General features: G+C 39.6%; 1 protein-coding gene across 4 annotated transcripts in view; it reads left to right on the forward strand.

Annotated features, from left to right (window-relative positions):
• The window catches only part of ncoa1 (nuclear receptor coactivator 1), a 71,940-nt gene that overhangs the window by 26,951 nt on the left and 17,506 nt on the right, over window positions 1–27,483 (forward strand). For all 4 annotated transcript variants that reach the window (XM_042504031.2, XM_042504034.2, XM_042504033.2 and 1 more), the window contains exons 3-15: window positions 9,014–9,119; window positions 12,116–12,282; window positions 12,796–12,902; window positions 12,995–13,172; window positions 16,441–16,620; window positions 19,132–19,224; window positions 19,617–19,757; window positions 21,277–21,424; window positions 21,513–22,491; window positions 23,512–23,739; window positions 25,692–26,040; window positions 26,586–26,768; window positions 27,241–27,355. In XM_042504031.2, coding sequence (XP_042359965.2) covers window positions 9,031–9,119; window positions 12,116–12,282; window positions 12,796–12,902; window positions 12,995–13,172; window positions 16,441–16,620; window positions 19,132–19,224; window positions 19,617–19,757; window positions 21,277–21,424; window positions 21,513–22,491; window positions 23,512–23,739; window positions 25,692–26,040; window positions 26,586–26,768; window positions 27,241–27,355 — 2,957 coding nt within the window. In that variant the 5' untranslated portion in view covers window positions 9,014–9,030. The remainder of the gene's footprint in view (window positions 1–9,013; window positions 9,120–12,115; window positions 12,283–12,795; window positions 12,903–12,994; window positions 13,173–16,440; window positions 16,621–19,131; window positions 19,225–19,616; window positions 19,758–21,276; window positions 21,425–21,512; window positions 22,492–23,511; window positions 23,740–25,691; window positions 26,041–26,585; window positions 26,769–27,240; window positions 27,356–27,483) is intronic.

The raw sequence follows: 27,483 nt of genomic DNA on the forward strand, positions 1-27,483 counted from the left end.
GGGCAACAGTTTAGCTGCAGTTTAGATTGTTCATTGAGCTTCATGTGTTACTGCACTATCTGGCAGAATGCTGTCAGCTATATATTTTTCACTCTTAAAGAGAAGACAAAGTTGTGTGATTTTGCTGTAGTTCCTAATTTTGTATGTGTGTGTGGATGAAAAAGTGAAAGTGAAACTGTTGACAGTCCAACACCCATAACACAACATGATAGATATATATATATATATATATATATATATATATATACACACACACACACACACACACACACACACACTATGTCGCCCACTGCTGCTCTCGCTGGTCAGACACTCACACAACATGATATATATATATATATATATATACACACACACACACACACACACACACACACACACACACACACTATGTTGCCCATGGAAAGAAGTTGGAGCAACCACACTGCTGCTCTCACTTGCTGGTCAGGTGCATCTCACAGTGCTGCTTAGCTGTGGCACATCTACAGAAATGGAGTCTTGCCGGGTTTTTTTTCTGCATGATGTGCGCGGTTTTCAGCAGAAATAGACAGTGAACACTGAGTTTTGATAACCTTTTGCGGCAGTTTCTTTTTTTCTATCTGTCACAGACATAAGTAAATACAAATATATCACTTTTACTTAACCATGTTTCAAAATAAAAGCCCTCTGACAATGTTTCTATTCAACGAATCCCTTCAATCCCTGTTGACGCAAGGCATTTTATTATGAAATATTTGCAGAACCATTTTGATGACAATGCAGGAGCTTGTGCGGACAGGAGTAGAATTTTTGCTTATAATAGTGGAAATACAGTGCCAATAGCAGCAGGCAGATATGTAGCAGCGTTGCAGCAATAATGCTGCCAGTGTGAACACTGCAAGCATGCAAGACACAGTAGTTCGGCAAGGTTGCTGTCAAGCAATGCTCATGCATGCAGTGCGTTTTGGGCATTACTTTTTTTTTTTTTTAGCCCAGAAGCTATTGTTAACCATCATGCTGGTCAAACAATGTGCGTGTGTGCATGCGTGCAAATTAACCTATAGACCGACATGCCGAATAGGTCAAAAATATTATCTGCGGTTAGCCATTGACATCCCTAATAGTGGTAGAAGTAGTAGTAATAGAGAAGTCACATTTAAAACAGCAAAGCCAGTATTTTATCAACATTTGGCTGTTAGGCCTCCAACACAATTGGTAGACCTGCTTATGCTTGTTTAGATGAACATATGTGTGTGTGTGTGTGTGTGTGTGTGTGTGTGTGTGTGTGTGTGTGTGTGTGTGTGTGTTGCTGAATAATTGTTTGTGCATATGTGAATATGCATATGGGGTGCACACTCTGCCAAGTGAGCTAGAGGACGCCCCATAACAGGTTTTTAAAAAAATATTTTTTAATAGTTATTGTGCAGCAGTTGTTGGTTTGTCATGCACATTTATTAATAACAGAGTGTGTTGATGTCTGTCTAAACAGCGCATTATAGAAAATAAAATGAAAAGCTGTGACATTTACTTAAGTGTGGTTTAATTTAACACAGCCTTATCTGAGGACATACTATTGTATTATACATTGTTTATTAAATAGCATGTTTATTGCTGGTAACTGCAGTTCCTCATGTGGGATAACTGGAGTAGGAATCAAGGCCGGCGCTGCTTTTGTACTGCTCTCTGCATGTTATATTTTATATAGTTCATCCAAACTGTAAACAGTTAATGGAATTCTATCTTACCTCTGTTTTTTTCTCATAGGCAAAATACAAGTACCCAATTTCATAATTCCTGCATTGTGCCTTTTGTTTGTTTTAACATATTGTCAACACTTCAAAATAAGGTTTCACAATAAAGGCATACTGCTGCCTTCACAATAAAGAAACATTTGTACTTTGCATTTAGATGTATTTCATGTAAAGCGTAAATGTTTGTGAAAATTAGCCTGCTACCACAGCAAACAAGTGAAGCAGAAGAGAAAACAGCAGGGCCCCTCACAGTGACTGTGTTGTTTGAGAGACTGCAGGCAGATGGTAACAAATACAGTACGCCAAATTATTCACAGACTGCCATGAGTGAATGAATTGAGCTGGGAGCTAAAACACATTACCTTTTAACCCCAGTGGTTTACGTCTTGTTTTTGTTTTTAGCAGTTTTTTATCACAGTGTGCAGACAAGCAAAGTTAGGTCAGTGATTCAGCCGGTCATCTGAGACTCCAACACCCTAAAATCATGACAGTAACTCTTTGTGTACAGGTTATTGCTAAACAGTACATTTCTGTATCTTGAAAACTAAACATTTTGCAATGACTTCTCAGCCTTTCTCACCTTTACTTAAGCTTTTGTTTAAACTACCCGTCTAGGAGACTGCTCCATGATACAAATGAGATATGTTGCAGTTAGAAGTGTAAACGGTCTTGACGGCAGTAAATAATTCAGTTCTAGCTGTGTTGATTAAATGGTCTTTTGTGCTTTTCAGAATATTGTGGTGTGTAAAGAACAAGGAAACACAACCACTGTATAAAGTTTTGAGGGATTGATTGAGAGAGGTCTCAAAAGAAAGAAGGAGAGAAGACGTAGTTGCATAAGTGAATATCAATAATGTATTTGACAGTGATTTTTTTCTAACAGAAAAAAAGAAACTTTTAAATAAAGAGAAGTGTTACACCACAGTTGAAAGAAAACTGTGCAGCCAAATATAATTCTGAAGTAATAACATTCAATTAAGACCCTATTTACACCTCTTCAGTTTGATGGTATGCGTATGTTTTTCTTGTTGCTGTAATGAGAGAAAAACAGATAATTTCCGTGTAACTTTAGCTGCCGTGGATGTATTAAACGTCAGACAACGAGGAGATATTTCCCTAGAATGCTTACTGACGTAGTTACACTGAAATCACTCAAATTGATGTATTTGTCCTGGAGAGAAAGATACAGTGACAATATTTCATCTAGCTTAAACGCTCAAACAAGCTTCTTGGATGTATTTGCGGAAATCAGACAGCTGCTCGATCTGATCCAAGACACATAAAGTGACTACTGTAAGTGTCAGTGAGGTGAAAGGTTAGCCAAACTGTTGCATCACTGTTAATATAATCAGTCTTAATCAGTATTTTTACGAGAAAACGTTATGCAACACAGCAGGATTTGCAGAAGAAAGTTCCATGTATATAGTCTTTATAATTACAAAAAAGAAAAACATCTGTCAGGGGACAGCGAGTCTGAAATAAGCATTAAATAATTATTGTATTATATATATATATATATATATATGTGTGTGTGTGCATGTATGTGTGTGTGTGTGTTTGTGTGTGCGTGTGTATTATTAACCACTTAAAGTTGTAGCACCCGTTTCAAAAGCATTTGTGTCTTTCCACTGCATATACTGCCTGACTGTATGTGATGGCCTTCTTTATGTCTATGAAATGCTTCTTTGTTTCTTTTTTGATAAACGTCTTATAGTCTGAGTGTAGAAAGGTGGAGAGGGAGACAAAAGGAGGACAAAAAAATGTAAATGACTGAAGAGCCATGATGCTATAGTAATATGCTGTAGAGTATTATATTAACAGGACACCTGTTGACTGTTATGACCATTTGACAGTGTTTTTTATCTATTCTGATTGATTTCAAGACTTCAGCTGTGCGATTTTAAAGGGTTCATCAACTTCATCCCATCACGCATGTTTTTTATTGCTGTTGACGTTCTCTAGCACCACATTGTTAGGATGTGGAAGCAAAGCTGGGTACAGTTTAATGACTTAATCGTAAACACTTACCAGGTGGGAAGAACTGAAACATAATCGCAACATTTTGGAAACAGGAAATATGGCGATGGCTGTTGATGGCCTGTTGTGCACGGATGACGGGCTTATCGACAGCACACACTTCATTGCTTGCAGGGAAACTGATTGTTAGGCATGTTTTCACAGCATGAGCACAAAGCTAGAGCATGTGTTTGCATTTATGAATAAGTAAAAGGGTCAGAGTGCAACAGCTGGTGTTTCCTGGTGCACTACCATATATCTTGGGCTCTCTTCCATCAGCAAACTTCACCTGTGTTGACTTACTGCCAGAAATACACAGGTATAATTTGGATTGTCAACATCATAAATGGACAGCATTGTGACGCCTCTCTCCTCTGTTTACGACTGTCACTTAACATTAGAGCCAAAAAGATTAGTCAGTGGCGGAAAATTAATTGTTTATTTTTTTAACAAAGGCAAAATGGATCTGTTTCAGTTTATATTTCCTGTTTTCTGTGGGATCTCATAACAAACTGAATATCTTGCAGTTGTTGACTGTTTATCAGACACAACACGACATTTCAGTCTGTCAACTCTGGCTTGAGGATATGTTTTTATTGTTTTCTTATATGTGATAAACCGATCAATGAATCCATTAAACAAGATAGAAAGATGCTTATATCCAGCAAAGTAATGCATCAAAAGAAATACTTTGATATCAGAAACTCTCAAATTGAATTGACAAAGGATAAGGAGCACTATTCAGAGGTTGACTGAAGTCTTCCTACATTGTGGAACTATTGTGTTAGTCAAATCACATAAATCGGCAAAACAGTTAAAATGTTAAAATGTTAAAATTATAACCTCATTTTCATGGTTTAGGCTGCAGTTTACAAGGCTGCGTTCAGACTGCAGGCTCTTCAGATTTGTTTCTCAAATCAGATCTTTAAAATAGATCATCTGTACTGTTATTTACAAGTGATCATTTCTAAATGTTTTGTCACCGACCTCTGCGTTGGCTGCTGTGGTAACGACGGCTTCAGTATCCCTTTGTTACAGAGATCATGCTATATGGCTGATAAACTCTCTTCTTTATGCCACCTTTGCTTTTTTATACACCAAACAACAGGGGTGTCATTCTGCTTCAGTGTGTGATTTTACGCAGTATGCCGGTATCTCGAAAGCAAAAGAGGCGTGACGGGAGGACATATAACATAATAGCATCGGCCTCTAGTGTGACATACAACATGCACATTGGCAGTGCTTTCTTATTGATAGCAATGGCACAACATGGCAACAATCATTTACTGTCCCTGCTATATGGCAGATGATTTTGTTCTCTGCTAGGAGGGTAAGGAGCTCCCGGACCTCATCGTTTTTTCAAATTTGCGGACAAGTTCCCGCCTTGGTCAGACAGTGTAAAAGGGGCCAGTTACTACATAGCTACGCCAAGCCTGACTTGGCTTTCCAATGCGGAAGGCTTAGAAATGGAGGTCCATCATTTTCGCCTTTCAAAAATCGAACAGTCAAGTCACTCTGCAGAACTCCTCTGTTGTACCTGACAAACTCGTCATCTTTGCACAGACCTTCGTTTCCCATGTTGTCCTCCATAGCACTGCCACGATTTGACAGTCTCTTCATGTGTCATATTGAGAGTGCAAAAAAACACTTAAAAATCTGATTCCAGTGGCCAGAGCTTCCTAACTGAGACGCATCACTGAAATTCAGATTGCATTTCAAACAACCTTAAAATATGCTTTAAATATGCAAAATTCACTTTTATTTATTTTTTTTAAAAAAAAATTTCAATCCAGCCTTTCTAAATTTCAATCTGTATGTGTCAAAAAAACTGATTTGGACTGGCAGTCTGAACAAGGATTAGAACAAGTCTGTGGGTGCATACAGGACTGAACCTTAACACACACACACACACACACAGTAACCCCGATCCTGGTTTTGAAATATGTGATGCATGTTGTTTCCTTCAAATCTTCTTTTAATACATATTTTTTTCTCAGTTAATGATTTGAATTGACTGCAGTTACACCCTCAGCTGTTATTTAAGCATATATGCTACCCAGTCTCTAAGAAACTAGGCCAATTTGTATTTCCATTCATGTGGAGCAGGGTTCTCGTTTCTCTCGGCGGCGGACAGATCCCTTTGTTAAGTGCTGCGTGTGAGCAACATAAGGAGGGCCGAGGAGGAGAGAGGGGTTATTTGAGGTGAAATGTAAACAGGGCCAGTCAGGAAGGATTAGCGTCCTGTGAGCAGCGTGTCCCTGCAGCAGCACCCAACGCTCTGACAAAGGCTGCTTGTATTATAGCGGCAGTTTACCCGTGGATTTGAAACGTTTTGTGTGTATGATTGATATTTAGATTCCACAGCATGGATGCCGTTTTACAAATGAACAGACTTTAATTAAAGACATTGAGTCCTTCTTGATTTGTGCAGCTCCTACAAACAAATCAAAGGCTTTCAGACTCAGTATGTCCCTCACATTTGGAACTCTGATTTTTTAAAAAAAAATTTTATCAACAGCATGTTAGTGATAAAATAATAGCACTTTCAGTCTCCCTTCATTTCGCTAAACATGACAGAAATCCTTTGCAGCTTTTTACTGCTTTGTTTGTGTATCTGGATTTATAGGAAGGCCTTAAATTCAATTTCTGAAACCATTTAAATGGTTTTAACTTTAATATTTAGCCTAATGGATCATGCAGGAGCCCTGTTGTGTGCTTCATCAAATGTTGCAGCGTTTCCTGTTGCCATGGTTATCCTCCTGATGCAGCGAGAGAGATGCAGCTTGTAGACTAAAGAACAGGCACAAGTCCATTAAGGGAGACTGAAGAGGAATGTCAGAAACATAAAAGAAAAGATATAATGGAGGCTTTTCAATATACAGTGAACCCTCGTTTATCGCGGGAGTTGCGTTCCAAAAATAACCAGCGATAAGTGAAATCCGTGAAGTAGTCAGCTTTATTTTTTTACTATTATTTTACAATGCAATACTGTACTGTAGAATGAAACCAAAAATCAAAACCTGTTTTCAGGCCCAAAATTTGTTTAAGAAATAAAAATATTAATATTATAATAACGTTTTCTTACAAATAACTATGATAGTTTAAAGAACGGTATTGTAAAACAATAATTTGAATACAGTACAGTATAGTAATGAATACAAGGTTGGAAACATTGTCACTCACGCGTATTTCACAGTCCCTCCAGCTGTGCCTCTCCGTCCTCACTCCGCTGCGCTGTAGCGTCTGTTTCAACTGCAGGCTGCGCAGGAGTCTTTCTCCGAGAGAAGAACATCGTTATAAATGCACTGTAAAAAAAAATCGGCGAAGCCGCGAAAGGTGAACCGCGTTATAGCGAGGGTTCACTGTAATGCAAATTTGCAAATTCACTACTAAATTACCAAAAACTAGAGTGTTGAAAAATGGCTATAGAGTTGAATCAGCAGCAGCAGTAGGGTTTGATGCAAAGCTTTAAAGACTGCACTGGAATGTAGTAACATTAACATTAACATTATGTAAAAGTTTAATGTGCAAATGTTGTCTGCCTTAACAAAACAATACAAGTTACCTTGCCTTGTAATTTAGTAATGTAAGTAAAAACAAATGCTGTGAATACTATCACATCAAATTATTTTAACAGGGCAGCAAATGTTTGAACAGACACAATAAAGATAAAAAAAAAAAGAGTATAGTAAACAAAAGGATTACAAAGGCCCTGGCACATTTAAGTGCAACATTATGCTAAAATAGAGCTTAAAAGTATTATTTATCTATGTTTTAGTGGTAGAAACCTGAGTTAAAAGTGCAAACGCGGTCAACCAGTCATTGTGTTATGCACTACTAACAATGGCCGCAAAAGACAATTTGACTGATTGATGTTTGGTGCAGCCCCGCGCCAAGTGGACACACTGAAATGAGCTTGTATTTTCATATTCCCGGTGCAGGCGCTTGGATGGTACTTTTTCGAGGTGATGAAAAAGATTTGTGGTGTTTCCGATCTTGGTCGACATATTTTGCAGATGGTCATAATCTGCACTGTTGATATCCATATTACTTCCATATAATTAAAGTTGGGTTATGCTGTTTTGTTAACTGTTTTTTCAGCTTTGGAATAGTGTTGTCATGATACTGGAATTTCTTCTTTTGATGCAATACCTTGGAAAATATAGGTGTTCAATGTCATTTCCAATGCCACGAGAAAAAAAGGACATTGAGGGGCATAAAATGTATGTTTTTTTTAAATAATAGAAAAATATAACAAGGCCATAACATGACAAAGCAACCACTCTTCTTGGTTTAGTAGACAATGACTGTAATAAATAGTTGGTTCAGTGCTGGCTCCATGTATTGATACTGCAGAAAACAATTATTAAATCCATTTAAAATATAGAGAATTTATATCTGCCAGTAAATCCGCACTTTTGACAACACTACTTTGGAGGTTCACTTCACTGTCGCTTTATTGCCATTGCTGGTTCCACTAATTTTTTTCTCCTCACCTCAAGGGCTTTCATCACGAAATAACAAATCTGCTTCTGAATACCTATCAGATAAATTTGACTTCCTTTGCAGTATTATTTTATTTTTAGAGTCTTAAGGAATGAACTTGAAGTATTTTTGCCGACAAAAAAATATATAGAAGGTAAAAAATTGTCAATTAGCATTGCTATAGTGAATGTTATGTTTGCATTTGGTATGCTTCTCATAAACAATCATTTAATTTTTTTTCTTTGGAAAGTCTTACCTTAACACACATCAGTTCAAACATTACTCCTTTTTCTTTTTACTTTTTTTATATGGTTGCTTGTTTGTTGTTACCTTTGTTTTTGTGAAAGTGGGGCCTGAATGTAAATATTTGTGTCCCATAAAATCACAGTCCTTGTTTGACCCTTTACAACTCTAAGAACTAAAGACAAGAACTGGTATCTTTTGCTTTTCCAAAACCACAAACTGAAGTTTATATGAGCTGTAATTTCTGTGAACCTCACCACAGGCATTATGCCATATAATGAAATGCAATCATAATTACTGTATGGCAGTTACAGCTGTTACTTAAGGGATGATTGCAAACCAAACCCTGCTGTACAATTTCCTCGAAGGTATCCAAAGAAAAAGTATTACTTGTTAACAGCAGTGACCTTTCCAGTTGCCACTTTACACGTGTTCTTAGGTTTTGTGGAAAACTGCAGTATTACTTGTTATAAATAAAAAACAAAAAGTTGCAAAAATTCTGACCTGTCCTTGCTTTACCATGTTCTCCTCCTCTACAGGTCAGTTAAAGCTGAAAATGAGTGCAGTAGGGGAAAACCCCCTGGACCCTGCCACGCCAGAGTCACGCAAGAGGAAGGGCTCACCATGCGATACATCAGGGCAAAGGTAAAGCCAAGTGTTTTGGTTGTGTAAATGACAGTGTATTGCAAACATTACATTACTGGGGAAAAAAAGATCCTGCAGAAATTAGAGTTCAAAGAAATACTTGACCTGCAAAAAACAATTCATTTATCAGTTACGTGCCATGTGTTGCGTTGAACATTCTTCCTAAATCGGGGTAAATGGGGGTTTGCATTTAACAACAGCAAAACTACATCAAAACATCCATCTACACAATTTCAGTCAGTATTTCTCAAACTTATGCATTTTCACTAAAACATGATTAAACACACCTCTGCCTGCGAGTAGCATGCCCTGAGCATGCTCCCACTCCCGTTTGAGCAGAGCTCAAACACATGCACATGCTCAGGTAGATTAGTGTGCATGCATGAAAGTCTTTGTACTGATGTATTTCCGATCATAATGTTTATGCAAAAGTGTATGTCCCCTGGAAGGACGAAACATACGACTGGACTTGGACTATCCTGCAGGAGTTGCATGACACACTTTATACGTTTATTGGATTCTCCATTCACCATGGAGGCATGCGAGAAATGCATACCTTTCTCCACAAAATCATGCTAATAGGCAGTAAGTAATGTATATACAAATGGTCATTTTGAGGCTGAAGTATTCCTTTAACATATGATTTGAAGGGACGCAACTTGAAATTGGAGGCACATATGAAACAGCAAGGAGCTCCAGCTCAACTACTTACTTTAGTGTAACATGGTCATTTTGTGAGTCAGGGCTTTATAACCATATCGTGTTGTTCCTTGTAACATAAAGAAAAAAAGTAATTATGTAAGGTTCACAGACAAAGAACAAAACTATATATATATATATATATATATATATATATATATATATATAATTACTTACTAGATCTTAGCCAAAATGAAGGAATAGTCATTTAAACACATTAATCTGAGTTTTGTAATATCAAAACAACTACAGTTTGCTCAGCTGATATTTCTCTCTTAAGACGTGCGTCGGTCAACAGAAATGTAATTGCCCCACTATTTAGATAACAGAATAAAAAATCAAGTGATTTCTTAAGGGGCAATACCAAACTTTGTCTTATTTCACCTTCTCACATGCTTGCATTGATTTACTCTTTTTTTTTTTTAATTATATCAAGTCAATCTTAATAATTCTGAGGTTTGGACTGTTGGCTTGACAAAACAAACATCATAAAGGTGTCATTTTAGGGCTCTTGGTAATTGTGATGGCATTTCTCACTGCGTTCTGAATGTTAACAAACCTAATACTTGTGTACTTTTACTTAAGGAACACTTTTAAATGCAGGAAGGAAAAATAAGAAAAAGAAAATCTATAAACGGTATCCCTGGGTTTTAACTATGATTCATGGTTAAAGTTAGATGCATCTTTAGGTCCGGGTCAGGTTAAAGGTAGGTCATGAAGTGGTGAAGGAATGAATGTACTCTGTGTACTGTGCATGAGTCTATAAGGCCTGATAGCTGATGTAAGCTGATGTAACAGCCCAGCTAGCATTTCTACAGCAACTACACGCAGCCACTGACCTGCGCATTCACACAGCAGCGTCCTCCCCTTCCTCACCCCTCCCTCCCTCGGTCACCACGCCTGTGTGTTCTGGCTGGCCAATGCACTGACCTACTTTTGCTGTTGTCGTCTCTCACACACACACACACACACACACACACACACACACACACACACTCACACTTACTCACATATACACACATTCCTTTTTTTCATGTTTACCACATACCTTACTGTAACTCGTCGGTTTGAAAGTATATTATTGAAACTGGAGAATAAGTTCAAGCACAAGGCTGAGCAAAGACTCTGAAGGGGCTTGAGTTCAAGGCAGATTTAAGTTGCTTTTCAGTATTTTTTGTCAATGACTGGCAACTTTGTTGTTTACATATTACGAGAACAAATTACAGGCAGCTGGGTGAAAAACCACTGCACTTATACAGCACAATGTGATGTTACTTACACATTTCCCGGCTCTGACACTGATAATTTAAACCACCTGTTGTTTGAAAAAGAAGCAAGTTCCAGTTGTTCACTTTTATGAAGCCATCTCTTGTGATCATAAGTTTATGTGTTTAATCTTTTGGCAGATTTTAGTTGACATTTAAAAGCACCACGTTAAGACAACAACAGAAGCATAATGAAGTCAAATAAAGATCAGGACTGCTGCTAATTATTTTCTCAGTTAATTTGTGATTAATTTGATCTATAGAATAGGGTGGGAATCAGTCCGATCCAATATCAGTATCAGGTTCTGATACTTACATAATTTACTCATTGGATATCATTGAAATTGGACTACCATTTTCATTTTCCAACAGATTGCAAAACTCACCAGTATTTGAATGGGAGCTGCATATCCTGGACTTTTCCTTCAGTTCTTTAGTTTGAGCGCTGCAATCCACACTTTGCACTAGTTGGCTTCTTAAGGGAAGCAGTGGACCTTTATTTCTGACATCATGTTTGCACCTTTTTGAAGGGAACAACCTACCATTGAGCAGGGAGGTCCTAAAACTAATTTCACCATTTCCCACAGTGTGTTCTTCAGTCCAGGAGGACTAGTGTTCAGTGTTTCATATGCTGTTTTCATGCAGAGATGGCAGGGGAGTTATTTCCTAGCAATCCAAAGATACCTTGAAATGGTCTATACCTGTTTGTATATAAAGCCTTTTTAACCTGCACTTAAAATAAATTGCTGTGAAATACATTGAAATTGAATGCAACATTTCAAATGTAATGCAAACTTAATGTAAAAAAAAATCTCTGGTATTTGTATCAAGTGTTTCCACTGTATGCATTTAGCAGCATTGCTATTTTGCTGCAATATTAAAATATCCTCATATGCAATTAACTCGCTATCTCTACATTAAGCAGCCAGAATCAGGAACCGGCAAGAATTATAAATTTGTAATTTCTTTTCCAACTATGGAACAAACGCAAGCGATTTCATATCTGAAACCTTAATGTGTGTTTCTCTGCAGTGTGGAGAAGCGGAGACGGGAGCTGGAGTGCCGCTACATCGAGGAGCTGGCTGAGCTGCTGTCATCAAACATGGGCGACATTGCCAGTCTCAGTGTCAAGCCCGACAAGTGCCACATCCTCAAGAGCACTGTGGACCAAATCCAGCAGATGAAACGGCGTGAGCAGGGTGAGGGAGCACACACACACACACACACACACACACAAACTAACTGGATTTGTTTGTGAGAGGTTTAACCAAATACTCTGCTATGAAAAGGTTATGAGTAAAAAGAGTAGTGGTTTCTTTCTGAAATCTAAACAAAGTTTTTTATTACTCTAACTAAAAAATGTTTTTATTTTATGACAAATGAAAACTCTATCTACTCTCTTTACCTCTATCAGGGACAAATATTTGATTAAAAAAAACTCTTATTTCGTTCATGGTGGTGGTTTAAAAGTAGATTTCCATTCATCATATTTATAAATCCCAAATATCTAATAATCAAACCTCAGCAAATCTTGGGTGGAATGTGAGGTTTACTTAATGATGGCTTTTGGCTCCAGGTCTTAAAAGTTTCAAGACTTGCAGGTTCATGTACAGGCATGTGAAACATGAAATTTGTTTTTGGAATAAAGTTTAATTTTAGTGGAAGTTTTTATGTGTATTCAGATTTTTGATGTGTTTGTTTCCTCCTGACAGAGAAAGCAGCTCTTCAGTCTCCCGATGATGAGGTGCAGAAGAGCGACATCTCCTCCAGTAGCCAGGGGCTGGTGGAGAAAGAGGCGCTGGGGCCCATGCTGCTAGAGGTGAACGACACAATCACACTGTTTCTCCCCATCACCACTGTTGGTATTTTACTCAGCACAGTCTCATTTTCTCTTCTTCTATCCTCATTCAGGCCCTTGATGGGTTTTTCTTTGTTGTCAACCGGGAGGGCCGCATCGTCTTCGTTTCTGAAAACGTGACGAGTTACCTTGGATACGCCCAGGGTGAGCTGATGACCTCAAGTGTCTACAGCATCCTCCATGTGGGAGACCACAATGAGTTTGTTCGCAATCTGCTGCCCAAAAGCCTGGGTAAGTGAGCTGGGACTCTGGGTGTGCATGTAACTGCTGCCTAACACTTTATATCTGAGATTTAAGATGCAAGTAGTTTTTATTTTTTAAAAGATATTCAGTAATTGCATTTTCAGCATCCTCAACTTTGACAGTTTTCATGCCAATAAACCCCATTAAGGAGATGGGTTTTGGCTGCAAAATCAGAGTAAGTCCTTAATGCAGACAATTAACTTGGTTTATTGTAGGAAAATACTGAAGCTAAAGCACATTTGAAGAGCCATGAAGAAAGCCACAGTGACAAACTATGGAAACTTGAATTAACACAGTTTTAAGTGCTCTTCACAAAGCTGCAAAATGTGCTAAGAGCAGGAAGAAACTGTAAAGTCAGAGTAGAGAGTGTGTGTGGGTGAGTTTGACAAGCAATGGAAGAGTGAAACAGTGACTTTCTTTCCCGTGATATTGTTATTTCAGTTTTTAGCTACAACCTTGAAAAGAGAGTATGATGAAAATGGAGGGGGCCAAAGGTGGTCGTTTAAGGACAAAAGATAACAGAGTGCAGAAGGCGACAAGGTTGAACAGTTGTATTTTGTAGTTTGATCTTGTAATCCCTTTTAATTCTGTGCCAGTCACAACAGCGCTCTTTTCTTCTTGGAAACAGAGACCCACTCTCTCAGAGAAACTAAATAGAAATTACATTGTAGCTACCTGAGAGAAAAACTCCTAGAAAAACATTATTCCTATATCATATTTTATGATTTTAGGATGCCCAAAAAGAAAAACAAGGCGATGCAACAATAGTGCAAAATAAGGGAAGTATATAATCACAATATGGTGTTTAGCAAGTTTTTCTGCATTCATTTTGAGCCAGGTGTTACTACTCACTCAACAAGATTGGCATCTTCCAGCAACCTTGAAAAAACATTAAACGAGACAAGAGGAGCTTTAACAGGAACTGTGTGTAGCTGTGCTCTATGGCACAAAAAGTTTGTTTTACAATGTAAGGCCTGGGTCAGACAGAACTGGTTTTAGCAGCCTGGGGCAGCTGTTTGTAATGGTTTTTCAATGACAGTAGCGGGTTTTGCTTGCTGCTTTTGCGTTGCTGAGCACCTCACGTTTTTCTACTCTATGTGCCTCACGTTTTTGCAGGACTGCTCAAAACGCTTCATGTTGAAAAAGGTTTTAAGTACGGAAAAGCACCCAATGCAATTGCTGTTATTTTCCCACTGTTCAATCAGATGAATTGCCTGATGGGCCTTTTGTAATGATGATGTCAACACAGCATTTGCCACATAATAATGGTGTATGTGTAGTGTCTACTTTCTTTCATTTTAAATACATGTCCCTTTTCATCATTCTGTGTCCCCACTCGAAATTTAGAGGTTTTTGCAGGTCCGTGAACTCTGCACAGGCACAGCTCTCCTTAAGTTCTTTTTTTCCTCAGCAGCAGTTTGTGATCGGTGGGGTAGACAATTGATCTGTCGATCCGTCCACAGCAGATCAGATCAGATTGATAGATGACAGGTACAGCTGCTGTGAGTGAATTCAAACTTTTAGACCTAGCACAATGAACGGCTAAGTTTCACTTTCAGTGTATCTGAACGTTCTGCTGCTCCATGTGTGCCCAGCATACGCTCTGTGGTCCGAGAGTGTGGTACAATAAATAACAATTTATATATTCAACAATACTCCTAATGAACGATCCAGCTCCAGATATAGAAAATCTATTAGCGGTGGCAGATTCTGTAATCATGGCTGGCCGCCACAAATAAATCTGTGTGGGAAACCCTCCAGCAAGTAGTAGCGTACATGACTCGTGTGAAGCATAAGTTAGCCTGTTCTCAATGTTGTCTGAGGCATGCTGCAAGACATATTTGAAAGAATTGTTGCCTCAGTTTCTTTCTTAAGTCTTACCAACCATAATTAGGCTCAGTGATTGACAGCACATTGTCAAACTGTCCCCGACTCATCCTAAAATAAACCTTGAACTGACCAGGCGAGGCTTCTGAACCATCTGTAGCTACTCCTTGTGATTTCTACTGTTTTTGAAGGTCTCATGTTCCCACACAGACCTGTGACCTGTTCAAGAACCTCGATCAGAGTTGAGAAAGTGCTCTCTACCTGTTCAGTTTTATGCAGATTTTAATATACAGATCTTTGAGTTTTCTCCACAGTTAAATAGTGGTTAAGTTACGGACTGGTGATTCTGTGGTTACCTACACAGATCAGAACATTTTAAGAAGTTAAATTTTAAGTCACAACAAGCTGCAAACGCGCTTTGTCTGATCCTGGTCTATTGCTGAATATTAGGTGTCTTTGCCTTGTTTTCTATTATTCAATATTTTTTATATTTGTAATTGGTTTTTTTTACTATTGAATTCTTTTTATCCTGTACCTCATAGCTGCGGTAACACTGCAAATTTCCCCACTGTGGGACTAATAAAGGATTATCTTATCTTATCTTATTTAGATGCAGGTCACAAATGGTGACAGCATTACATTTTGTAATTTGTCACAAATTACATTTACAATTTTGAGTCCTATCGGGCTTTTGCAAGACCCTGCATGGATTACATTGTTGTATTCAGAATTTGCAAAAAGGGAAATTTTCTCCCATTGCAGATTTTTGTAACGGCCCCCAGGACTGCAGGACTGTTGTTGTGCAAACAGAGCTGTCAATATCCTATTGTCAACAGATTAAGGGCAAAAAAGAAACTTTTAAAATAAGTTTATTCTTCTAAAAAAAAGAAAGGACCATCTAAAATCAATGTTACAGAAGTAAGAAAAGAAGCACTAATATTTACAAGGATTGTGGTTTGAATAATGAATTTGTCCAGTATGTTGTGTATCACCTGTCATTTGTGTTGACTGTGTTCTTGTCTCCTTGCAATAGTTTTGTCAAAGTATCACATTAATTATTTTATTTGATGTTTTAAAATATTCATACTCTATTTTCAACATTTTTTTTTAAAACCTGCATTCATGTTTACTTCCTCTGCTGGCACACTGCTGCATTTGGAGGCACGTTACTGCCACTAAGTCAGTGGAATAGTGTGAAACCATTGGCAGGAGTGTGTATTGCATCACCCACATGCTTTTGCACACACTTAAAAATAAAAACAGAGCACATATAGCTCTACTAGTGGTGAAAAAATCCAAAGGGCACCTTTAACATTTTATCAAGGCATGCACTGTATTTATTTTGTTGTATCAACAACACTTAAATGTACTTGTCAATACTCAATACTAAACGTCAATACTAAACTTAATGTTTGTCTATTCTGTCCAGTGAACGGCATGCCGTGGCCACAGGAACCTGGCCGAAGGAACAGCCACACCTTTAACTGTCGCATGCTGAAGAGGCCACCAGACGAGCTGGATTCAGAAAATCCGGAGGCTCGGCAACAATATGAGATCATGCAGTGTTTCACCGTGTCCCAACCACGGACCATGCAGGAGGAGGGAGAGGGTACGTGCAAACACACACACACACACACACACACACACACACACACACACACACACACACACACACACACACAGTTGTTCAGTCTACACTCAGGCAATAGATTGCGCAGTTTATAAAGTCAGTATCAATAAAGAGGAATTAAGTAAGGAAAGCTAATGTGTTGTTGTTTCTGTAAAAGCCCTTCTTACTATTATTCTGAAAATCTAGAATAAATACGATAGATTGTTATGACTTTGTTTATGTAAACAGTAAATGTGGTCAGGAATTAATCCAGTGTAAGAAGTAGTTGATAGATACTTGTCCTGCAGGTGTTAATGATAATTTTTTTCCTTTATACTCAAATCTAAATTTTCCATGTTTTGAAATGATAAACAGCACGTTACAGCACGTTAATTAAAACAAGGTTCCAGTGTCCCACTATCACAGCTTCCACTACGGTTTGACACTGACTAGATTCTTGCAAGACGTTTTCATAATTTTTATGAAATTGTTGGTGCAATGGCTGAGATGAAACAGTGTGATTTAGTTCCTGCACTGCAGATTTATTGTGCTGTTGTGCTCTGCCTGCTTTTAGTCATTTTGATAAGAACCAGCCCTGGAGGATTTTACATTTCTGCTCACACTATCCTACTTCTTTCTGTTTTTTTTTTTGTTTTTTCTGTAGTTTGCATCAGAGTTATGATTGACAGCTCACTACTATTTATATAGTGAAATAGGCAGCAGTAGTTTGAGTGACCGGTGTTACATAGTATTATCGGAAAACAGCAATTACATTACTTGTTCACTGGCCCCTTGTTGTTTTCCTATTTTTAAAATCAATTTTTAGCCATTGGACGGTGCTACAAATATAAAGCAAAAGTGTCCACTCGGTACAGCAGCAGCGTTGTCAGATTTCACAAATTACTTGACGAGTTGAGCAACAAGATAATGGAAGAGGATTTGGTGTCAAAGTGAATAGAAAAAGCAACTGTTTGCCAATATTTTGGATTCAAACCTAATAGAGAACCTGAAAATGTTAATAAGGAAAAAGGACTTGATTACATCGCAAAGACATCGGAAGTGTGCAGCTTGCCGCTCATCATTTAACAGCTTACTTTAGCTGCTCCTCCTTCTTGTTCAGTCGCTCCCTGCAATATTTTAGATCTATCTGCTGTAAACAAATGCTGAAAATGACTGTTGTCTTGCTTTGTAGACACATTTTTTATGAACGACAATAGTACTGCTTATCCCATTGACAAACACATTGCATTTCCTCTTACTGCTTCCTAATAAAAGCCATCTCATGCTTTCCCATTTAAATGTTTCTAATGGCTGCAGCATAAATAATGTTTGGTTTAAATTAGCAGAAACTTAATACAGCACTCTACAGATGTTAAGTGTTGTCGACTTCTTTCATGTTAAATGTCCAGTGTCATTGGTAACACCAACACCGTTGTTGCCATGAGTTCATCAACTGGTGAAAAAATTTCCTCTGTGTGTCATCCAGACATCAAACTAAAATGATAATAACTTTTCTGAGTTTCTACAAGATGTCATACATATTTATAACCTGTGTATCTGAGAGGGATTTTAAAAACATACAAATCTATCTTTCCATGACAGTTTTGCCGTTCATTGAGACAACAGCTACAGATTGTCGTTTTTATTGTTCTTTTGTCACTGTTACCTTTTCATGCCTCCGCGGTGGCAATAGCCGTAGCTGGAGGCATTATGTTTTCAAGTTTTCTGTCCGTTCATCTGTCTGTGTTTACGCATGTACATCCTGTTCTCGTGAACATGATGTCTCAAGGATGCCATGAGGAATTGTTCAAATTTGGCACAAACATCCACTTGGTCAGAGGTCAAAGTCAAAGTGATCTTGTCTGTCTGATTCTTGTAAACGCAATATCTCAGCTTGTGGGGATTTTTAAATATTTATATTTATATTAGAATTTGGTGTTCAAAGGTCAATGTGAGCTTGCATCAGTCTCAATTTTCGTGAACGCAATATCTGAAGATGGCCCTGGGAGGCTTCCCTCAAATTTAGCACAAAAATCTACTTGGACTCAAGAATGAACTGGTTAGAACCGTGGTGTCAAAGGTAAAATGTCAAGGCGACGATGACCTTATAAAACTTGTTTTTGGCCATATACAATGCCATATACATTGTATATCTAAGAGGTCAGAGGTCACCTTCACTGTAACATCATGATGTTCTGCAAAAACACTTTTCTGGCTGTTAGTCAGCATCATAACTCAGAAACAGAAGCAAAGATATTTGAGCAGATACTGGTGACACTAATCTCGGATGTCCACCTTGAAACTGCGCTGATAGTACAGTTCTTCTGTGCTGCTGGAGTAAAGATGTGTGCGAAGCTTCGATGTTTTCACAGACATGGATATAAACTGTAAGTGCATCTTGAGTGGCATGCAGAAGCATACAACCGTGTGGCGTTAATGTTGTTTCTCTTTGGCTGACAGTACGAGACACAAACACACAAACATCACCGCTTGTGTCCTTTTTTTCTTTAGACCTGCAGAGCTGCTTGATCTGTATTGCGTGTAGGATACCTCGCACCCAGCCTTTCAGCACTGAGTCTTTCATCACGAAGCAGGACCCCACAGGTAACACACATACGACTGAAATATCATAGTAAAGAGTCCCAAAAGTGATTGAATTGCTTAAAAATGATGTAATTTTGAAAGCTGTACTCCACCTCAGTAGAGCAGGGGATACATCACTCAAAAGCATCATATGGTATCCATATGAATACTTTAGTCATACTTGAAATGCTATGTCTTTTTTGCTATGTATGTATTTATGTCAGGGTGGACTGATAACTCTTGGAAAAAAAAGAGCAAGCAAAAAAATAATTTAAAAGCATTTTGGGAAATGTTCCAACTGTAAAAAATGTTTTTAAAGAGGGTCACAGTGCAAACCCAGAACGTGTGGAGGCTACTACCGATGTTGAAATCTATGCAGACTGATTTTGTGTGTATGTGGTGCTCTCCTCCAGGGAAGATCATCTCCATAGAAACTAGTGCTTTGCGAGCAACAGGCCGGCCTGGCTGGGAGGACCTGGTCAGGAAGTGCATCTACGCCTTCTTTCAGCCGCAGGGCAAGGAGCCCTCCCACGCCAAGAAGCTGCTGCATGAGGGTGAGTAGCCACTATTTGTTAATAATCTTCACTTGCAGAAATCATTGATACGCTCTCTGCAGACTTGGTCAATAGTACCAGAGGTCCAGCACTACTCGTATGTCATTATAATAGATCATATTGAATACTAAATTTCAGTTACTTGTCATGCACGCAGGTGTTGAAGAAGTAAGTAGTTCTGTTGTATGCAGATGCAGAAGCCAGGGACAGCTTGTGAAGACAAGCAGTGAAAAAAAATAGACAAAATAGTGAAAAATTCTCACCACAATTTCCCAGCAGCCTTTTTAAATAGCTTTTTTTATGATAGAAACAACAAACCAAAACACAAAGATATACTTAATTTTTCTTAAAGAATACAGCAGCAGCAAATTAACGCACCTCTGAAACTGTCAGAAACCATCAAATTGAAATTAATCATAAAAGTAGTTGCTGATGGTTGACGAACAGATTAATTGACTAATAGTGTAACTTCTACTTGAGTCTGTCTTTCAAAAGTAAACTGAAATAGTCATATCCCAACTGCTAATACCTGGACTGTACCATCAAAACTTTCAGTTCACCTTGAAATTGCTTCCTTAAAGTCTAAAAGTCAGCAGCATAACTGCAACTGATGTCAAAATCCTGTGTTCTAAGGTTGCAGTTTTTACATATTGACATTATGTTCAATGTAGTTTCACTGTCACTGTTATCACTGTTTTTATGTGGCATTTTCTTTTGCTGGGATAAAGCCATTTTAATACCAGAGCTCGCCTCCCGTTGTACAGATGTCCCATCCAAACAAGATCCCTCCAGATGTATTTAGTCATGATGATGTATACAGAGTTGGGAATTCACTTTATTGTCCCCCTGCTAGTGTGGCTGGCTGATTCAAACATCTATCAGCAACTATGTAGTTAACCCTTGTTTTTTTGGCTGGTAGTGAAGCAGATCTAGCAGCCACTTGTTTATTTTACCGGCATTTGGCTAATTCCCAGCCTTAGATATATAATAAAACATAGATACCAGATGCCAAAGTTGTGCCTATCCATTTCAATGGAGTTGCTCGCTTGGTGGATACGCCAAAAAAAGGTTTCTAGCTTTTAAGTGTACTCTCTCGGTATGTGGTCTGCTGAATATGCGCAGTAGTTTTTCTCCCACTTGCTCTGTCCGTGAGTTCCCGCTCAGTTCAAAGACTTAACATTGTGATGACATCACAGATTTTTAAATCACTTTTCTTGGCTCCAAGAAGGTTTTACAAATCTAAAACATCCATGGATCAAAAATTCAGAATAAAAAGAGTCATATTCAAGGTTGTTTGCACTTAGAGCAAGGTAGGGTACATTAAAAGAGCAAGGACCTCGGTATATATGATTACAGTTTTTTGGCTTTTCTGTTCAGTTTTTTAGATGTTTTAGCGAATTGAAGTATTAGGCAAAGTTATTTATAAATGCAACATCTTGATGCAGAAATATCATTTAGGCCTTTGGGGGAGTCCGAGCTCCTTAACAAATAAGAGATGGGTGTGTGTTATCTCCAACAGTGATGACCCATGGCACCGCTATCAGCCCATTGTACCATTTCACATTAAGTGATGGCACCCCGCTCAGCGCTCAGACCCGCTGCAAGTTCTGCTGCCCCCCCAACCCTGACGTACAGCCCTTCATTATGGGCATTCACACTATTGACAGGTACGGTCCTTTTCTGGAGCTGATTTTTGTCGCACTTTCTGCTCAGCCACACGTGGTTAAATCATGTATTTCCCTCCTTTGTCTCCAGGGAACATAACACTGCTAGCTCTCAGGAAAACACTAACCCCAGCCTTCCACCGACCCTCGGCAGCCTTGCCCAAACTCCCTCCCGCTCCCCTTCTCTTCCTCCCGGCAGCAACTGGACCCAAGGCTCAGGCCTCGCTGCCTCGGGCCTTCACCCCAACAACACCAACACCTCCCCCCACGGACATAATCCAGCCACACCCACAGGCTACCTGACGCCCAATCGGACCTGCCCCCAGCAGGTCAACAGCCCCTCTCCATTGAGCAGCCCACTCACAGCCACCCCTACCTCTTTTATGTCACCCAGGATGCCACGGGCCAGTCCTGGGTTAGGGGGAAGCCCTCGGGTACCGGGGAACCCCTTCTCTCCTTCCACGCCAGGCCTCCACTCCCCAGCGGGGGAGTTAAGTAGTGGAGGCAGCCTCACCAGGCAGCAGTCTGGTGGTGATGGTAGTAGCAGTGCCAGCAGTGGGTCAACCGGGACCTTCTCCTTGTCCTCTCCTGTCCTTCAGAGACAAGCCAGTACGCCCACAGGCTCCTCTACTCGACCTCCATCTGCAAAAGACGGAGGAGAAGGAGGGGGTGAGGACTCCGGTAAAGCCCCCCTTCCTTCTGCCTCCCAGCTGGGTAACCCCAGACTCAATCAGCTCCTGGATAGCAATGGGACAGGAGTTGAATCTAACAACAACAGAACCCATTGCACCTCATCACCTCATCCTCCGAACCCTCCTGCCCCTCAGTGCCCTGCCTCACACAGTACTCTAACAGAACGACACAAGATCCTGCACCGGCTGCTCCAGGACACCAGTCCCAACGATGCCTCCACCACCACAGACGAAGGACTAAACAAAACTGAGGTCGAGATCAAGAAGGAGCCGCCTGCCAGTCCAGCTCTGACCACACCACCTCCCAAATCCGGCTCCAGCTCCAGAGAGCCACAGGACCACCAGCTACTCCGCTTTCTCCTGGACACAGACGAAAAGGTGAGTGCACACTACATCCTGTTAGCATAACACAAATGCAAAAAAAGTAGGGCTGTACATGACTGCCAGTCAAATCGGGTTTGGCTGTTCTATACGAACATTCAGTGCTTCGTGCTTTTTTCCATACAAAGTTTTAAAGTTTTGGAGAAGCTCTGTGGGATGTTCAGTGTGACAGCATTCATGTCACATCGTAAACATGCTAACTGTGCTAACAATGGATCGCAAATGTGCAGCAACTTCTGATGCATTAGACATCAACTAAAGCAAAAAGGCTGTATCCTCTTAACTTGCTGTGAGCTGTAAATTCACCACTTCCTCCCATTTGAGTGCGGCCTCTCTCCTTCCCTCAGTGCCGCCGCCTGCATGTCCGCAACTGCATGTATGCAACTGCATGTATGCAACTACTCTATGCAACTGCATAGAGTAGCATGAAAGTCAAGAGCGCTCACTCTGCAGCAAAATCTGGGGACCAAAACATCCCCAAAAATACACTGCACAGAAAAAAAACAACTGCTAAACTTAGAGCAGTCTCAGTTGACTAAGGGTCCCTGACTGATGATTCAAATTTCTGACCTTCCACGGGCAGCCCTAATAAAAAGTTACTTTTTGTAACTTTTTATGCATTTGTATCGCTTTAGTACTTATTGGGCCTCATTCATCAGCCGCTCTTTAAAAGAAATTTCTTCCTAAAACCCACTTATGCAGTTTTTAGAAACATTCTGACATTAAACTATTTTCTTATTTTGGATTTGCAGGTTGTTGTTGTTGTTTTCTTCATTTTTACAATTGAAAAACCCACAAATCTACCAGTGTTTATTTTAATTTCTTTAAAAATGATGAAAATCTGTTCATGACAGAGTACGAAAATAATTTTGAATGTGAGTAAAGAATCTATTATTGATTCATTAAAATAACTAATTCATCTGCATTGGTATTTGTCCTGTAAAATCCATATTATTTATCCTCTTGAGCCATGATGCCTGGACAGACACTAACAGAAAGCGCAATTTGTTTTTGAAGGACTTGGGGGACCTGCCACCTCCATCTGCTCTCAGCCTGCAGACGGTTAGGGTAAAAGTGGAGAAGAGAGCCAGTGTGGAGGGAGTGGCCTGTGCGGGGTCTGCTGGTGCTGCAGGAGTTGCATCCAAACCTGCAGGAGTTTGCAGTAGCTCTGCGTGCATCAGCCCAAAATCGAGCCCCGTCGGAGAGAACCGCCGAGACAGCCGCAGAGACAGCCGAGATTCCACGGTACAGTTGTTAATGCTTGGGTGCATGTATCATATATCTCAAAGAAATCCAAAGATTTGGCCTCCTAACAATTATTACGGTCGAGTGTTCTTGTGTTTAGAGTAGAGAAAAGTGTGGTAAACAAGAACTGCACTGACTTATGGCATATTCATTAGTATTTTTTGTAAACTGCGGTAGAGAAATCACATTACATTACTTTACAGAAGTGTCAGAATATGTTTGAGGTCATTTTCACCATTATCAACATTATCTTTAAACTGCATAATGTGCCTCTCAGTACTTATCTTGGTCATAATTCTTTAAAAGACGTACATTTAAAGGTCCATCACACTCCTGATAAATCCACACATAAGTCCTTCTTTCAGTCAGTACTGACAGGGGCATATTATAGGACAATGGGCCCCTGGGCACTGATATGCAAAGGGCCCTACCACCCCTCATTGTAGCAAAACACACAGACTTTGTAATTGTTCTGTGTCTCTTTGTAGTTGTTAGGCGTTTTCTTTAAGTTTTCTGTCTCTTTGTTTACATTTTGTGTCTCCTCGTAGTTATGTGTTTTTGTAGTCATTCTGTGTGTCTTTTGGTTGTTTTGTGTGGCTTTTTACTCATTTTCTGTCTCTTGTGGATGTTTTGTTTCTCTTTGTAGTCGTTACGTATCATTTTCAGTTTTCTTTCTCTTTGAGGTCATGTGGGTCTTGTGGTTGTTTTGTGTGGTTTTGTAGTCATTTTGTTTCTGCTTGTGTTTTTTTTGTCTCTTTCTAGTCGTCATGCATTTTTTTTTAGTCGTTTTGGTCTCTTTGAGGTCATTCTGTGTCTCTTGATTGGTTTTTTGTTTTTTTATGTGTGTGGCTTTGTTGTCATTTTTCTTCCTCTTGTGGTTGTCTTGTGTCTTTTTATAGTCGTATTATGACCCCTCGTGTTTTTTTGTGTGTGTTTCTTTCTATGCATTATGCATCTTTTTGAGTTTTTTGTGTCTCTTTCTAGACATTGTGCATCTTTTTGTTGTTTTGTGTCTTTCTTGTCATTTTGTGTCTCCTTGTGGTTGTTTTGTGTCGCTCTCTGATCGTTTTGTATCTTTTTGTGTCTCTTTTAGGTCATTTTATGTCTCATTATGGTTGTATCTGTCTTTTGTTAGTTGTATTAGTTTCTTTAAATTAGTCTTGTGTCTCGTTGAAGTTATTCTATTGTCTTTTGCATCTGTTTTTAGTCATTTTGAGTCTTTTCCTGGTTGGTATATGTATATTTGTCATTTTACATTTTGCAAGTGAAGGCCCAGGGGTGCCTTCTGACACTTTTGCCCCCTTGGCCAGTGCCAGGTAGGCCCGTTCAGTAATCCATCCATGGCTACAGACTGTGTGTAGTTGACATCTGCTGGACTCTCCTGTTAGCATTGTGTCAACCACCTTCAACCTGAGCACACAGTTAATCAGCCAAAATAACTGAAAACACCTGTGAGGTTTGCAGGGTTTTTAAGTGATCTTTATCAGCCCTCAGTCTTTTTAAAAACTGAAGTGTTTTAGATGTCTTTATCGGTATTTGCATCAACTGTCATGACCCCCAATTCATAACTGTAATGACCTAATGCTTTAAATGTGCATCCTCCTTGTGAGAATACCTCATAATTAACCACTGGAATTTTTCCCTATTGAGCTTTGCTCCCGCGTTGGCAGTTGCCTGACAGCAATTGTAAATCATGTTGAATGTTTATTTTCTTGGACTTTGTCTCCACTGTAGGCTCAGCTACCAGCTGCAGCCTTTGAAGCTCACTGGCCTTTGACCTTTTTCTCTCTCCTCATCTCTCTGTCACTGATTGTCTGTCACCCCTTTTTTCGTGACACCCATTATTTTTTAATTCTTCACTCTTTCACACCACTACACCATTCTTTCTTCCATCCCATCTTTTTCCTCCCTTTTCATTTGTTTCTGCTCCACTCACCATTTCCTCTCCTCAGATGTCTGGTGGCCCTGTTGAAATGGACCCTCTCACCCAGCTGCTGCCTGGCCTGAGAGGCCCAAGTGGGGCCAAGCAGGGCAGTGAGGATTCAGCAACCCCTGGAGGAGGCCCCCAGCTCCACTCTCCAGCCCCTCAGCCCTCAGCTCAACTCCAGTCCCCTTTGCCTCAGCTCCAGTCCCCACTGTCCCAGCCGCAGTCCCTTTCCCAGCTGCAGTCACCGTCACCCCAGCTACACTCCCCTTCCCCACAGCTCAAACTGCAGTCACCCACTCAGCTCCAGCCTGGCGAGGCCAGCACTCCCCGCAACGTAAATGTCAAGAGAGAGCCTCCCGGCACTCCTAACAGAGGTACAGTTTCACCTTAGCATTCTACCTACATACAGCCTATGGAAACTGTTGTTCTGAAATGCAGTTTTCATATTTAATCCAAACTACTAAGTGTTTTTGTTTAATTCACTGTCTATATGAGACCATTTTCATTTTAAAAATTACAAAATCCTGTTTTTCTTAGAAGTTTTAAATATTTTTTATAGGTTATCAAAATGTTCTTCTCAATATTATTATCATCATCATTATTGTTATAGTTGTTGTTGGTACTATTATACTTGTTGTTTATGAGTTGGAGTAGTAGTATCCTTTACAGTAGTATAATCCAGAGCTCTGTCATTTTACTCATTCATTTTTTTTACCTTTACATTGTTAGTCTTTGTGCCCCCTAGTGGCTATTGGGAAGCATTACCATTTTAACAGACCACACACTCAACCAAAATAGTTTAATTGTGCTGAAAGTCATATGACTATATGCTGTACATATAATATCTGAGTATAAGTATTATTCACCAAGAGTTTGTGTATTGTTGTTTGTTTGTTTGTTTGCTTTTTCTCATTTCCAGGACTCAGCGATGGTGGCCCGCCCTCTGGCTGCAGCCTCCAGAGTCAGTCATCCTTTGATTTTTGCAGCCCCCCGACTCCAAGCCAGACACAGAACCAGGGACAGGGAGACCCCTTCCAGACCCCCAAAGACAGCAGTCCCTTTCCAGAGGCAGAAATTATCAACCCATTCAGTTCAAGCACTGGTATGCACTAACAGTCGTAGTTAGTCATAGAAAATGTCTAGAAAATGACCACTGTGGGAATCCTGTCTGTAGGAACTCGACACTAAACCTTCTGTTGCAGTGAAGCATTGTTAAGCTGACCTCTAAAGGTTGAAAGTTTCAAAACACCTACATAAATGACCACACTCAGTATCACCTGTGGGTGTGGTCAGACTATATTCTGTTACATATATGACTGCACAGGTGGTGTAGCTTTGCACCATACTGTAGAAGAGAGCAGCTTGATTCTGTATCGCTGAAACCGATGAAACTTTGGCATCAAAGGCAGGATTATAAGCTGATATTAAATTACTGTTTAAATACAGTCAAATACTGGTCAAGAATTTGATTCTAATTCTGGAATCTGACTTTTTTTGTAGTTCAGATTCTGTGTTAAGAGATTTCTTTTCCTAGTATGGTAATTGTAATAAGACTGTGTTAAAACCTGTGTCAGGCCTGTCCAAGATGGATGTGGGAGACTCCCAGTTCCAGCCTCTCGCTCTGTCTGATACCTTGGCCTTCGATGGTCTTGGAACCCCTTTGCAAGCTCCTTTGGCATCACCACAAGAGTAAGTATCACTGTACTCTCAATAGCTAATCTACCATCAGTTGTGGGAGAAAAATGCTAAACAAAAAAGTTATTCAAGCCACTGACACTCCTGTGTAGTGCAGATGCTAAAGTGCAGTGTTCTATGTG

This window comes from Plectropomus leopardus, chromosome 16 (assembly GCF_026936395.1).
Source record: "Plectropomus leopardus strain MGB_pleo_1.0 chromosome 16, ASM2693639v1, whole genome shotgun sequence".
Classification (NCBI taxonomy): domain Eukaryota; kingdom Metazoa; phylum Chordata; class Actinopteri; order Perciformes; family Serranidae; genus Plectropomus; species Plectropomus leopardus.